Source organism: Polypterus senegalus, chromosome 1 (genome assembly GCF_016835505.1).
Source record: "Polypterus senegalus isolate Bchr_013 chromosome 1, ASM1683550v1, whole genome shotgun sequence".
Classification (NCBI taxonomy): domain Eukaryota; kingdom Metazoa; phylum Chordata; class Cladistia; order Polypteriformes; family Polypteridae; genus Polypterus; species Polypterus senegalus.
This window is the reverse complement of record NC_053154.1, coordinates 204,786,301-204,802,036: the sequence shown is the minus strand read 5'-3', so window position 1 is coordinate 204,802,036 and position 15,736 is coordinate 204,786,301. Positions and strand designations below refer to the sequence as shown.

At 38.0% G+C, this 15,736-nt stretch overlaps 1 protein-coding gene across 7 annotated transcripts in view; it reads right to left on the bottom strand.

Moving 5' to 3' along the window:
• The window catches only part of LOC120538223 (atrial natriuretic peptide receptor 1-like), a 369,768-nt gene that overhangs the window by 37,185 nt on the left and 316,847 nt on the right, over window positions 1–15,736 (bottom strand). For all 7 annotated transcript variants that reach the window (XM_039767680.1, XM_039767685.1, XM_039767703.1 and 4 more), the window contains 5 exons: window positions 13,977–14,054; window positions 13,740–13,844; window positions 13,202–13,273; window positions 10,469–10,628; window positions 8,869–9,024 (listed from right to left, as the gene is read on the bottom strand). In XM_039767680.1, the coding sequence (XP_039623614.1) occupies window positions 8,869–9,024; window positions 10,469–10,628; window positions 13,202–13,273; window positions 13,740–13,844; window positions 13,977–14,054 (571 nt within the window). The remainder of the gene's footprint in view (window positions 1–8,868; window positions 9,025–10,468; window positions 10,629–13,201; window positions 13,274–13,739; window positions 13,845–13,976; window positions 14,055–15,736) is intronic.

The window sequence follows — 15,736 nt, the reverse complement described above, 5'->3', positions numbered from 1 at the left end:
GCTGGGATTGGCTTCATCAGACCCCCGTGACCCTGCAGTTAGGATACAGCGGGTTGGATAATGGATGGATGGATATATATATGTATAAAATCAAAGATATAGTATGTAATCTATAAGTACCATAAAATATGTTTTTAAATAGGTTAACTTTATAATTCTTTATAGCCACTGACAGTTTTCAAACTGATTTAAATATCCTTCTTTCAGATGAAGAAATGGAATATTCTGTAAACCAGATTTCTTGATTTCTTATGGTCTCACCATCTGGATAAAGTGTGGAATCAAAAAAGGTACACACAATGTTAGGTTTTATTGTAAAAACTGTACAGTATAAACTGCATATAATATACAGTGTCCTAGTGAGACCACGCCTGGAATACTGTATACAGTTTCTGGCCATCACAACTCAAAAAAGACCTTGCAATTCTACTGTAGACCAAGCAATCAAGTTCATCTGAGAACTAAAGTGTTTGTCATGCCTTAGTCTCGCAGGATTAAACATCTTTAATGTTGAGCAGAGAAGTCTAAGCAGGGACCTAATATATGTCTTCCAAATACACAAACGAACTGATAAAGATGATCCAGCATAATTCTTTCAATTAAAAGATGAATCACGCATGTGTGGAAATACATTACAACATCAGAAAAATTTACACAAGAACAGGCCGTTCAGCCAAACAAAGCTCATCAGTCCTATCCACTAAATTCTTCTAAAAAACATTGTCTAGTTTTGAAAGTCCCTAACGTCTTATTGTCTATCACACTACTTGGTAGCTTAATCCAAGCTCTCTGTGTAAAGAAAAACTGCCTAATGTTTGTGCAAAAAACTACGTCCCTGTGTTCTTGATTAACTCATTTTAATATAACAGTCTCGATCCACTGTATTAATTCCCTTCATAATTGTAAACACTCTAATCATGTATCGTCTTAATTTCCTTTTGCTTAAACCAAAAATGCACAGCTCTTTTAATCTTTCTTCATAATTCATCCCCTGTTGCCCTGGAATCAGCCTAGTCGCTCTTCTCTGGACCTTTTCTAGTGCTGCTATGTCCTTTTTGTAGCCTGGAGACCAAAACTGCACACAGTACTCAAGATGAGGCCTCACCAGTGCATTATAAAGGTTGAGCATAACCTCCTTGGACTTGTACTCCACACATTGTGCTATATAACATAACATTCTGTTAGCCTTCTTAATGTCTTCTGAACACTGTCTGGAAGTTGAAAATGTAGAGTCCATTATGACTTCTAAATCCTTCTCATAAGGTGTACTCTCGATTTTCAGACCTCCCATTGTGTATTCAAACATAACAGTTTTATTTCCTACATGTTAGCCTTTACATTTACTGATATTAAATTTCATCTGCCACAAATCTGCCCAAGCCTGTATGTTGTCCAAATCCCTCTGTAATGATTCAATGGATTCCAGATTATCTGCCAATCCACCTGTCAGGGTGTCATCTGTAAACTTTACCAGCTTCTTACTGATATTCCTATCCAAATCATTTATATATTAAAAATAGCAGCGTTTATAACATTTTTAAACCTCTTCCACTGCTACTTGACTGTCTTCACACTTAAAAGCTTATCCCAGGCTATCTTTCTTAGATTTTGATGAAAAAAATTGCTCAAGATTTGCCTCTAAAGCCATCCTTTGGAAAGTCCTACATCCTTGCATTGCATTGCACTGGCCACATTATTAAAATTTGACTTTGGATTACTGAAACTAGTTAACTTTTTTCTTTTTTTTTTGTTAAAAATTAAATGATTTAACATCAATGTAAAAAACTTCTGGCCTCTTAAGCTCCTGTAATATTCTCCCGCTCAACTGCCTACTGTTTGTTATTTTACGAGTTTAGCCTTACTTTTCTTTCTCCTCTCCTAACTTTGTGTTCCTTTTTTCCTCACTTAAAAGCTCTCCATTCACTCTTTTTGTATTCTTTCATATTAATCAAATCTTTACGCTGTTCCTCTCTTAACTGCTCTACTTTCCAGGTGTCTAAGAACTGTTCAATTTAGAAATACTCGCTTACAGAATATTCGCTGCAGGTTAATTTCTTACTGTCTTGTCTGTTGTGGTTGTTCCAAACTTCTTCCATTTAAAAATTACAGTGGCCACTGTGCTCTTGGAAACCTTCAATGCTGCATATTTGTGTGTTTCCTTTCCCTGATTTGGGCCACAGTACAATCCTGTCTTTAAGCTCTGCATGCAATTCCTTCAACCTCATGGTTTGGCTTTTGCTCGATACACATTGTCTACTGTACTTTTCCTAATCATCTCCAATCAACTGAACAGACCACAAGTAGACTCCAAATAAGGTGTAAAAACACCTCAACTATCATTTTATCATTATCAGGAGAATGGGAAGCACCTGGACCAGATTTCAAGTGTCAGAAGAAAAGAACTGAATTCAATACTGAATCAATGAGGGGACAAATGATTGTAGATGATTATACCTTAAGACTGCAACATAACAAAATGTGTAAAAACTAAAGGGGTGCTGTCAAAATAGGCTTCAGCCCAGTGTGGTCCTTAACTGAATTAAGCAGATTTAAGAATGTTATGTTATTGTCTGATTACAGCATGATTAATGGCCATTATTACACTATACAGGGAAATGATTCAGAGACAATCAGCATTTGAAAAATGGCTGGAAAAAAACAGTTAAATGAATTTAAATAGAAAAAGAAATGCATTAAATCTTTATACAGTCTTTATGTCCAGGTTGATTAATGACAGCTGTGGGCTCTAAGCAAAGAAAAGCCTCTACTGTCATATTACTGTCACTATTCAAGAAGTGGCTATAGAGGTGTTCCACTCCTACAAGTACTTGGGGGTTCACATTAATGAAGGGTTGGATTGATCTCGGAATACAGGGGAACTTTATAAGAAATGGTACAGCACTTTCTTTTTCCTAGAAGACTGTGTTCCTTTAATGTGGGAATTGACATGCTACACAACTTCTATAAATCTGTAATGGCCAGTGTGATTTTCTATGCTGTGGTATACTGGGCTGGCAACATCACTTTCAAGACAGGCCCACCAAATCAACAAGCCAATTACAATGGCAGGCTCAGTTATAGGAAACACTGTGGACACTCTGGAGGTAGTAGGGAAGGAGAGAATTAAAATAAAACCGAGTGCCATTATGAACAACGCTGCACATCCTCTATGTGACACACTAACACTGAGGACTTTCAGCTAAAGAATTATTCAGTAGAAGGGTCTCAATTAAAGTTACTTGGGCTTCTTTACACCAACAGCAACACATCTTCATCATGCCCCATTGTGATAGCCAAGTCAGAAGTTTTCTTTCTTTTTAATTTTCTTGCTTTATAGTCATTCTGGTGTGTGTTCAGACCAAAGTGTTTTTGTATATTTATTATTTGTTTATTTACTTACATATTTATTTATTTAAAGAGCTTTTCTGAAAAGCTAAATTTCCCCAAGGGACAAATAAATTTCTATCTATCTATCTATCTATCTATCTATCTATCTATCTATCTATCTATCTATCTATCTATCTATCTATCTATCTATCTATCTATCTATCTATCTATCTATCTATCTATCAACACCATCCAACCTCTGCTCCTTAGGGACAAGCTGACAGAGATGGGAGTAGATTCATACCTGGTGGCATGGATTTTACAGACAGACCTCAGCATGTGCGTCTTGGGAACTGCAGGTCTGGCATTGTGGTCAGCAGCACAGGAGCGCCGCAGGGGACTGTACTTTCTCCGGTCCTATTCAGCCTATATACATTGTACTTCCAATACAATTCGGAGTCCTGCCATGTGCAAAAGTTCACTGACGACACTGCTATCGTGGGCTGCATCAGGAGTGAGCAGGAGGAGGAGTATAGAAACCTAATCAAGGACTTTGTTAAATGGTGCGACTCAAACCAAGGAGCTGGTGGTGGATTTTAGTAGGCCCAGGCCCCTCATGGACCCTGTGATCATCAGAGGTGACTGTGTGCAGAGGGTGCAGACCTATAAATACCTTGGAGTGCAGCTGGATGATAAATTGGACTGGACTGCCAATACTGATGCCCTGTGCAAGAGAGGACAGAGCCGACTATATTTCCTTAGAAGGCTGGCGTCCTTCAACATCTGCAATAAGATGCTGCAGATGTTCTATCAGATGGTTGTGGCGAGTGCCCTCTTCTACACAGTGGTGTGCTGGGGAGGCAGCATAAAGAAGAGGGACACCTCACGCCTTGACAAACTGGTGAGGAAGGCAGGCTTTATTGTAGGCATGGAGCTGGACAGTTTGACATCCGTGGAAGAGCGACAGGCGCTGAGCAGGCTCCTATCAATCATGGAGAATCCACTGCATCCACTGAGCAGGATCATCTCCAGACAGAGGAGCAGCTTCAGCGACAGACTGCTGTCACTGTCCTGCTCCACGGACAGACTGAGGAGACCCCACACTATGCAACTCTTCAGCTCCACCCGGTGGGGTAAACGTTAACATTATACAAAGTTATTGTCTGTTATACCCGCATTTTTATTACTCTTTAATTTAATATTGTTTTTTATCAGTATGCTGCTACTGGAGTATGTGAATTTCCCCTTAGGATTAATAAAGTATCTATCTATCTATCTATCTATCTATCTATCTATAGTAACCAATCAGGATGTCTATTTGTATCTGATATCAAATACCATTTTAATATTTAGTGTTTCAATGCTAGATCAAGTACAGGAATGAGAAAATTAATTAAACATAAACATGTACTAGCTAAAGTATGCAGTCTTTACCACCCCTTAATAAGGCAACTTAATTTCACAAGTGTCATACCAAAAGTAATGAGCATATTGAACTTACAAGATATGCTTTAAGATATTGCCATGAACATTATTGTAATGTGTAGCTCCATCTATCTCCTCACTGGATGAAAAATGGTGTCACTTGACTCAGTCAAATGTTCAGATCTGATTGGCTGAGAAGATCATGTCATTTCAACAACTTACAGTGACTACATATCTTGTGAAGAAGGAAATCCCTAGGGCTGACACAAACATAGAACTTCCTCCTACTGTATATATGGAGGCTCCTGCATAACGTCTAGCAGTGTTAGACATTGGGTAAAGCACTTTAAAGCCAGGAACACAGGGAGCTCCTATAGTGGCCCACTACAGCTGCCTCTGCTAAGAGCAAAGGAGAATATCATTGAGCTTAGCAAACAGAGATGTGTGACAGTCGATAAAATTAAACAGCTGCAGGAGATCTTCAAACTGCTTGATGGATCACAAAAATTCATCACTTGGGTTGCAACAGCAACAGAATGTAGATTTGATTCACATTGTAATACTATACTACTCAAAAGAATTAAAGGAACACTTTTTAATCAGAGTATAGCATAAAGTCAATGAAACTTCTGGGATATTAATCTGGTCAGTTAAGTAGCAGAGGGGGTTGTTAATCAGTTTCAGCTGCTGTGGTGTTAATGAAATTAACAACAGATGCACTAGAGGGGCAACAATGAGATGACCCCCAAAACAGGAATGGTTTAACAGGTGGAGGCCACTTACATTTTTCCCTCCTCATCTTTTCTGACTGTTTCTTCACTAGTTTTGCATTTGGCTACAGTCAGTGTCACTACTGGTAGCACGAGGTGATACCTGGACCCTACAGAGGTGGCACAGGTAGTCCAACTTCTCCAGGATGGCACATCAATACGTGTCATTGCCAGAAGGTTTGCTGTGTCTCCCTGCACAGTCTCAAGGGCATGGAGGAGATTCTAGGAGACAAGCAGTTACTCTAGGAGAGCTGGAGAGGGCCATAGAAGATCCATAACCCATCAGCAGGACCAGTATCTGCTCCTTTGGTCAAGGAGGAACAGGATGAGCACTGCCAGAGCCCTACAAAATGACCTCCAGCAGGCTACTGGTGTGAATGTCTCTGACCAAACAACCAGAAAGACTTCATGAGGGTGACCCAAGGGCCCCATGTCCTCTAATGGGCCCTGAGCTCACTGCCCAGCAGCATGCAGCTCGATTGGCATTCGCCATAGAATACCAGAATTGGCAGATGCACCACTGGTGCCCTGTGCTTTTTACAGATGAGAGCAGGTTCACCCTGAGCACGTGACAGAAGTGAAAGGGTCTGGAGAAGCCATGGAGAACATTATGCTGCCTGTAACATCATTCAGCATGAGCAGTTTGGTGGTGGGTTAATGATTGTCTGGGGAGGCATATCCATGGAGGGTCACACAGACCGCTACAGGCTTGACAAAGGCACCTTGGCTGCCATTAGGTATCAGGATGAAATCCATGGACACATTGTCAGACCCTATGCTGGTACAGTGGCTCCTGGTGCGTGACAATTCCTGGCCTCATGTGGTGAGAGTATGCAGGCAGTTCCTGGAGGATGAAGGAATTGATACCATTGACTGGCCACCACACTTTCCTGACCTAAATCCAATAGAACACCTCTGGGACATTATGTTTTGGTCCATCCAATGCCACCAGGTTGCACCTCAGACTGTCCAGACTGTCATCTCATTAGAAGCATGCACCGATGTTGTCAGGCATGTATACAAGAACACAGGGGCCATACAAAGTGCTGCGTACAATTTTGAGTTGCTGCAATTAAATTTTGGCAAAATGGACTAGCCTGCCACATCATTTCTTCACTCTGATTTTTGGGGCGTCTTTGAATTCAGGGCTCTGTAGGTTGATCATTTTCATTTCCATCAAACGATGTGGCATCCTTTCGTTCCTAACACATTACCCAGTCTATATCAGTATAGATATCCAGAAGGATTTCTTTTTCCCATTGAGATCTGATGTGTTTTCAAAGTGTTCCTTTAATTTTTTTGAGCAGTTTATATACATTCCATTATTGAATTGTAAAATTAATATGCTTATTTCTTTTAAAACAATATTCATAGCTTCATTACTAAAATATTATTGAAAACATTTGCTGTAAGTAACATTCACAATATTTGGTGACATAAGAAATGAAATGTGATTACAAACAAGTTGGACTGACAGGTGAAGTCACCATTAATTGTTTCCAGTACAATCTTAAGAGTCACCCCAGCTTTATGATGTCTATTAAGACCAACAGTGCAAGGAGATGTGGAATCCTACTGTGATGATGCTGCTCATCACTCCTAATTCCTGCCCTTTTAAAAAGTAACCTTTGGAATTGTACAGACATGCACAGGATATAAGTTTCATTTCAAGTGGAGTGCAGCCAATCATATAACCATTTAGTATCACCAAGGGTGTAAATACAGTAGGTGAGTTAAGAGTAAAGTAAACTTTTGAGTCCAATTATTAATGCTGAGATCTGTGTGGAACAGCCAGTAAGTGGAAGAAACTTTACAACTAACATATTTCTCTCTACAGTGTTTTTTTAATACAGCATAGTGTGAAATCTGCTACAAGGGACAGAATCTAAAACAATGCTGTTAAAGCTGAACCCTAAACCCAGATCACCAAAATAACTGAAAATTATTTGATCCACAGGTTTTTCAAATTTATTTAAAACAATATGTGTTCTTTTCATCAAAAACCAAATTAATTTGTTAAGTATTTGTACACATTAATGAATATCTTACAGGGACCAAACTGCAACTGCACTGCAACACTCTGCTCCATCATAAAACGTGCATTCAATACTTAACCTAATTTCTTATCTGAGCACTGTAACTACAGTCCTCAGCTTAATGTCAACTTTGCCTTGAAGGTGGACTCATTTTAAATTCAATTTGTAGATCATTTCAGCGGGGGTAAGAGGAAAATGGATTTAGTAGGTAAAATCCTTGCTGATTTATTTTGCGGTAATTTCCAAACTGTATTGAAAGGCTTAACCAAATCCAGTCCTACTTTTTGTTTAAGACTGTGGATTTTAGGGACCTCATTTTTTACCTGCAGTATATAACACTGAGATATACTTTTACATGGATTGAATAACTAAAACTGAATGAAGTTCTGATTAATGCCACTTTGTTCTGTTGGCCTCTTTTTGATTTCGCCGGCATGTATTATGTGCATGCAGTATGTCCATTTTTGTTTTCATAATACATCTTTTACAGCAACTGTAGTGTTTACTGTGCATTCTTCACAAATAATCAAGGAGAACAATAGTCAATTAATTCAAAGCATAAGATGGGCCACGCTGCCTTACAGGAAGCTGTGAAAAGGATCTTCGGGGTTTACGTCAACACAACATTCTCATTTTCTAGGCAACGGGCCAAAGCAAATAAAACACAAAACACAAAAGGATTTCATCTTCTTTTCACACTCTCCAGTGTAATTTCTTTAACATTGTAGAATGCCCAGGAGGTAATGCACAGCCATTTGGCCTACATCATCAGAATGGTGACTTCATCTGCCTTTGACAATAGACTTTGTTATAACCAGCCATGAGAAACCCCAAACTTTATTTTCTCCAGTAAGGGTACAAACTAGTGGTTTTGCTTTTCTCGTCTCCCATTTTAACTGCCCATGTCTCAATTATAATGTTAATGCTATCCTCTTTTTGTTCAACGTAGTCGGCATGTTCATGTATTTAAATGCTATGTGACTTATAGTTTGCTGGTAATGCGTTGTAGATGTGGTATTGTTCATATCCTCTAAGCCTATACCGTATGTACGATGCTAGAAAAAAATATAAGGAAGTGAACTGAAGTTTCCTTGTTCAACGTTTAAAACTGATTGAATAGCAAAATTGAACTGGAATAAACATGTATGATAATGGGTGGATGAATATCACAATGATAAAAACTCTTATTGTTATACAACATGTATTACTTAAACTTACCCTTACTTCTGTTCTTATTTCTAATTGGGTATTTTGCATGAAATAGGTTACTTTTTGTAGGATATGATCTGTGTTTCTGTTTTCTACTGTACCTTTGGGGCTCAGTGGTGGTCCCTCTATATAGAAAGGTCCATTTCTGAAAGCAATCTCGTGAACAATGATTCCAAAACTGTAAATATCTCCTTTCTGTGTTCCCTGTGGTGGTGGGTTCTCCATCCGTAATAACTCTGGTGCCGTCCAAAGTTTCTCTAAAGGAAGAAGAGGAAGATATCCTGTTAGGAATTGTCTCAAAGAGGCTTTAGATCATACTGTAGCTTAATACATTAGGATTCTAAAAGAAATACCCAATCAGCTTACATCATCCTAATGGCAGACAAATGCAGTAAAACAAAGTATAGATTAATTTTCTTAACACACACTGGTCATCATACAATCATGGAAAATTAGAACCTTTGTTGGAAAACCAACAGGCACAAAATAGAAATCTTAGATTGGACACCAGGATGCATCCACTAGACCAGTTTAGGAGAGACAATGAGCCTAGCACACATATCTTTTGGCAGTGGAATTAAAACTTGAGTTTTCAGAAAAAAAATCTGTGGGAGCACAAGATAACTGTTTAAACTCCAGAGAAATAATAACAGGGATGGGATTTTAATTTGAACCGAGGTCTCTGAAGCAGTGATGAAACAGCATTAATCATCATGTCCTGAATTTACCCTCAGCTTTGCTTACATAAATCAATCTAGGTTAGGTTAGGAGCACAGACTGATACAGCGCATTGCCGCACCCACCACATGACAAACCAACTCAGGATCCCAGATTGGGACCCGAGTGTAACCATACAACGGGTGACACCTCAGCACCACACAAGTTTAGATCAACAAAAAAAAAAACTAAAGGGACAGAAAGACAGAGCTTATACCTCCTTGCTGATAAACTCACAATGACATAAAACAGATGACTCTCAATACATATTTGTTGCTTGCCTTGTATTTAATAGATATAAATACAGTATGCACATTCAAAGACTATACATTGTAACACTACTCATACTCAATTCTACCAAGTTCACAATGCAAATTAAACCAAATACTGAAACAGCAAAAACAAAATAGTAAGAAAAATCTAAGTGTCTACTGCTGTCTTCAGGTAAATCAGATAAATCCAGCACTACAAAAAGGCATCTCCAATCAAATCTGATGGAAAGCTGTGAAATGAAGTGCCCCCACCCCATTTCTGTATAACAAGTTTCAGTGGCAACTTCAAAAGTAAGAAGTTTTAGACAAAGTCAGTGGATCAGGCCACTTAAGTGAGGTTTTTCTTATTAACCAAAATACAAAACAACTCCCAGTTCATCAATTTATAAAGATTTCCTGTACCACTTTGGCCACAGTGGTGACTGGCCTGCTCCATGAAGTTCCCCAGTCTCTTAAATACAAACCACACATATCTCCTTGTTCTATTAGGCTAGAAGAAGAGGCACAGGTATTATTATACTAATATACATAATGAGATAGTAAGTACAGTTTCAAATCATTTCTGGATTACAACAGGGCCACTGAACTGCCCATAAAAAATATGAAAGATAATAATGTACTTGAACTTACTGAATTCAGAATTCTGCATGAAATCAGTAATAATAGTCAGCATGATTATTATGATTAGCTTTTAGTAAGAGGATAAACCTACTTGCATAGAATGAATGGGTGTCTTCACAGTCAGAGGCAGTGCGGACACTGGCCAGGCCATAGTCTGTGATCTTCAAAACAAATCGGCTGTCTACTACACAGTTTGAAGACTTCAGGTTCCCATGTGAAACAATCACGCAGTTGTGAAGAAAGGCCATGCCCTAAAATAAAGCAATCTTCACATGTAAAACAATTAAGTAGCTGACCTGGAGGAGACTCTGCGGACCAGGCAAATAAATGTCAATCTGTCTGCTCACCTACTGCCCACTAAACTACAAAACCTGCCATGGACACTCATTTTTCTATCTTGTCACCCCATCAATACATGTTCAGAAGAAATAAGCACTACAGAAGTTTGCAGCAGTGTTGTCCTCAGGCTATTCTTTGCTAAACTCACTAACAAATCCCCTCTATTAAACCGGGTTTTCACGTTCTGACATACCAGATCTTTGTTTTTTTTATATATATATATATTATTGCATTTCAGAAAAATATAAATAACACAATTCTTCAAAAAGGCTTCAAACTAATGTGACAAGGTAAAATAAACAAGCAGATTTTAATAAAAAAAAGGAAAATTGTAATATTAAAGACTTTCACACATGTGTTTTGATGTATTTTGTGGTTTGACACATGATGATTCCATTTTCAAGGTTTATTTTTTATTTTGATTTAGTTTGACAACGTTCCTTTTCTTTACTGTTTTGATTTTATGGAAGTGTCACATGACAGCGATCATTGTGCCAGTGATGTCATGGCTGCATTCATTCTAGATGTTACTAGGTCTCTTGGTGAATGCAGTACATGCAAACGTCTCCATTAGTGTAGTTAGCTTAACCTTTAAGTACACCATACCAATAGGTAGGGTTTTATTTCTGGTTTTGATAATGTCTTGCACTTTTCATTCCCGCTTTCCTGGTTATTTTGATCTGACAGTTTTGATCCCTTGCTTTCCCTAACCATGTCTCTGGTTTGGTTAATCATCTTTAATCATCTTCTATTATCTTGTTTATTAAACTTTGAGCAAATTTTAGCACGAAAATATGCATACACCAAAACCTCTGATTTTAAAACCTGGCACATGCACATTTCTACCCAATTTATCCATTTGTAAATCGCAATCATTTTGTAAATGTCCTTTAAACACCGCCCTGTTGCCACCCTGAAACAACCATATATGGACTATGCTAATCAACCTCATACAAATATGGATCATCATTGGCTAGTAGAGCAGCCTTACACCTGATGCACCAAGACACCTGTGCTCAAAGAGCCCTCTTGTGTGCCTCTCCTCTGTACTCTGGAAAAGGCATAAGGAGCCAATGCCTCCTGGTACGTGTAATGACATGAATTGTATAGGCCACACGAAAAACTTACCAATAGGTCAGCCATCGCGTACAGCACCACCGGCAAATTTTTTTCCAATACTACTTTGCCTCGAAAAAATGAATCATGGGTTGACCCAGGCCACCAAGCCACAATGTCTCATCTTGGCATCATGGATGATTTGTGTGTTAATGGAATATCACTGCTTACAGCTAACAAAAGGAGAGTCATTCTTGCTAGGTGTCTTATTTGCAGTATGAGTGCTGCCATTTGCTTTGATTACGTTTAGAAAACTGGACACTGTTGCAAATTTCCATTTAACATTGCCAAAAATATGTTATGTTTTATGTATGTGTACTCATACCAAAAGAAAACTGAATGTAGTGCATCATTGGTCAGCTAATGGCTTAGCTGAGATATTCTGGACCTGTTGATGAGTTCTATGAGAAATGACAACAGGTAGTCAATAAAAACTGACAAAAAACAAAACATTTCTACATTGTAGAATTCAGAGTCTATACCCATAATCATCACTTTTGAGGTTTTATATGTTTGTCACATTAATTACATTATAATAACGACTCTGTGATATGAATATTATACATGTGAGGCGTCATTTAGCTGGTTTGGCTGCATTTCCATGCTTGATCAAGGGTGTCATCATTTCCCAGTTTGTCCAGAATATTGTGTACGCATGGGTCCCTAAATATTTGCAAGTTTTCTTTTAGAAATCCCAATGGTTGAGTGGAAAGTTCCATATACACAACTCAGGCTCTTTTTGTGCGTACACAAATTTGATATATTTGACACTTCATCTTTTTTTCACTCACAATAATCCTAGGACCTTTAAAATGTCATGTAACAAAAACAGCCAAAAAAATTTGCTGAATGAGTTGATAAAATTTTTCTCGCAAACTACAACTCTTTCATAAAAGCACCACACTACTGTTTCATTTCTTATTTAGAAAAATATTTCATGAATTTTCTTCATGTCTTGCATCACACTGGTTGCCTGAGCAGGCTCTTTGGTGTCCAGAGGCAACACCATCTCCAGTCATATTCCCAAACCACTTGAGCTGATCCAAGCCAGGACCCATTCCAAGGTCACAATGGATTCAAACAGAGGATTGAGTTTCATAGGTTCTGATCTCATCAACCTTTCTGACAGTGTCCCTGTCTCAGGTCTGTTTTGTCCCCTTAAAAGTTTTCACGCCAAAAATGCCAAATATAAACTTCTCCTTCTTTATCAAACAACTCCCCTTTACATGTAAAAAGTTACAGAAAATTGCTTTAATGATTGCAGAAATGAACACAACTTTCAGCTTTACAACTACATAATCCCATGTGAAAGTATCCAGCCTTCTCTAAGAGTGAACTGACCATCAACCCTGTTACAAGAAATGCTCACCTTCACTATGTCATTAATCAAGGAGTATCTGAACATCCAGTCCAAGTTTATACTCTCATTTTCCATAATATCCTGAAAAAAATATTTAATTATAAATTACATAAAATACTGTAAGACATTAAATTCTCAAATCTTTTTAATTCAATTCACACTCATGGCAGGGCCATGACTATCCTAGCAGCACTGGAGACAAGGCAGGAAGCAACCCCTCACATGGCTCCAGTCCACTGCACGGCTGAACCATTGACACACCAGCACTCACATTGGGGTCAATTTAGAGTCACCAGGTATCCTAACATTTAAGTCTTTTAGGACGTGGGAGAAAAATCCTGCATCTGTAAATTAGCAGTATACAACTACTACCGACTACTGACATTCTTCAAGGAGAGTAATAATATCATACATTTTTGGCAAATCATTGCTTTATCTCATGCATTTCTGCTGTTTTACTTATTTGGATAATTTAGGATTATTTAATATGACATTAAAAATAATATCTCTTGCAGAGGACGCCAGTGAGTGTAATAAATAACTATACCTGGAGACTGCCCCTGGGGCAGTATTCTGTAATAATGCACATATTTGGCGGGTCGATGCATGCACCAATGAATCTGGTAAGATGTTCATTCTGGACATCACGCATCTAAAACAAAAAACATATACATAACTAATATTTCTTATAATTATACAAAACACAGATTCCGACTAAAAACAGTGGAGGTAAAACAATTGAATGAAATCTACATTAGGGTTCCGTCAGCCTCTCAGTACATACATGTTTCAGCTCAAAGAGAACCTTCCTTGTCAGTTCTATCCTTTTCCGGTTGATGTATTTAATGGCGACAACATTGCCCTAAAAAGAGAAATTAAAAAAGATAAGCGGATATTTTGCATTAATATGAATGAAAAGAATGTTGAAGGAAGCAAAACCCATCCCAGTAGCGTGATATAGTAATGGGATGAAACTGGGCACACTCATAAACACATCCACACTGATTTATCCTTGTGGATCTATTAAGAGGGAAGGTGGGCATATGCAGAATATGCAGACTGCATAAACCAGGTACATGAAGCTGGGAGCAAAATTTGAATGACTGCTTTGTCAAACTCTCCAAATACAAAATATTTTGAACTTATTTTTTTGAAAATATTTATTATCATTTTTCTAGATCACTAATGCATCACGATTGGGGTTGATCACAATATGACTCTAATCTTACTCCACAACATTTTCTTTGGAAATATATTAAGAACTGCCCCAAATTCTCAATTTGTTATTTCTTTTTTATATTGTGCATCCTGTAGACCAAGCAGTATAACTGAGAATGAGAACCGTTTAATGAAACTCAAAAGCTGCATTTGGCTCCTTGCAGACTGACTTACTGCATAAGCCACTGGACAGTGGACAATTCCCTTATTTGACTTGATATTTTCTCTATATTTATTGTGACAGTAGGGTGACCTCCTGCTTGATTTCTAGGGGAGATTACTCTAATTTCTGTCATAGCTAATTGAATGGTTTCATCATCCCCTCACCAGGCTCTAATAAGGCACAGAAATCTCCTGTTTTGTAATTACTAGGATGTTCCCAAAATATTTAGGCCCTTTTTCAACAGTGATAGCATGCTGGTTAGATGGCCCAAATGTCTAGCCTAAAACTATGTACTTATATTCTATTTTCTTCAACAGAGGAGAAACTCATGAACCCTGACAAACATGTCAGCCATGAGAATGCAAAGGACATCCCAAGTTCAGTTCTGGAGGGCCACAGTGGATGCAGGTTTTTGGTCGAACCCGATTTCTTTATAAGCAGTCAATTATTATTCAAGCAAAATGTTTGCCTTTGTTTTCATTAACTCACTTGTTAAGATTTCCAACACTTAATTGCTTCTTTTATAGTCTTAAACAGCTGTGATCTCTGTTTTTAATTGCTTCTTGTTTTCTTAACCAGCTGGCAGTTAATAATGAGATGCAAATGAATAAGGAGCCAGCAGCTCACCATCAAATTTGGTCCCATCAACACTACTGTTTGTGTGTGTGTGTGTATGTGTGTTTAATGAAGTATCTGCTTTAATAAAATATTTAGCAAGAAATGGATTAGAATAACTGAAGGACTGAAAATAACTAACCTGCTCAGAGCCACAAATTATCTGGATGACACCTCATAAAGAAAACATCAATATAGTAGTGAACTGACGTGGTAGAAAGAAAGCACTAGTAATACATAAAATTAGATAACAAATTCTGCTATTGGCAAGGATTAGCTTGTATGTAAGGAAATGGGTTGGATCAAAAAATGCAGTCACTGTGGCTGTCCAAGTCCAAACAAGGGAAACTCTGGTTTAGGAGAACTCATGTAACCCTAACCCTAACCCTGAGTATCCTGAACTTAAGTACAAAAAAAATATTTTTTGTCTTAATTCACCACTTTATTAGAATACAATCCAACACAGCAAAATAACGATAAACATGAGGGGACTTTGGTGATTAAGCAGCCCAAAACAAATTAGTGTTGATGGCCCATTGCTTCTGGGC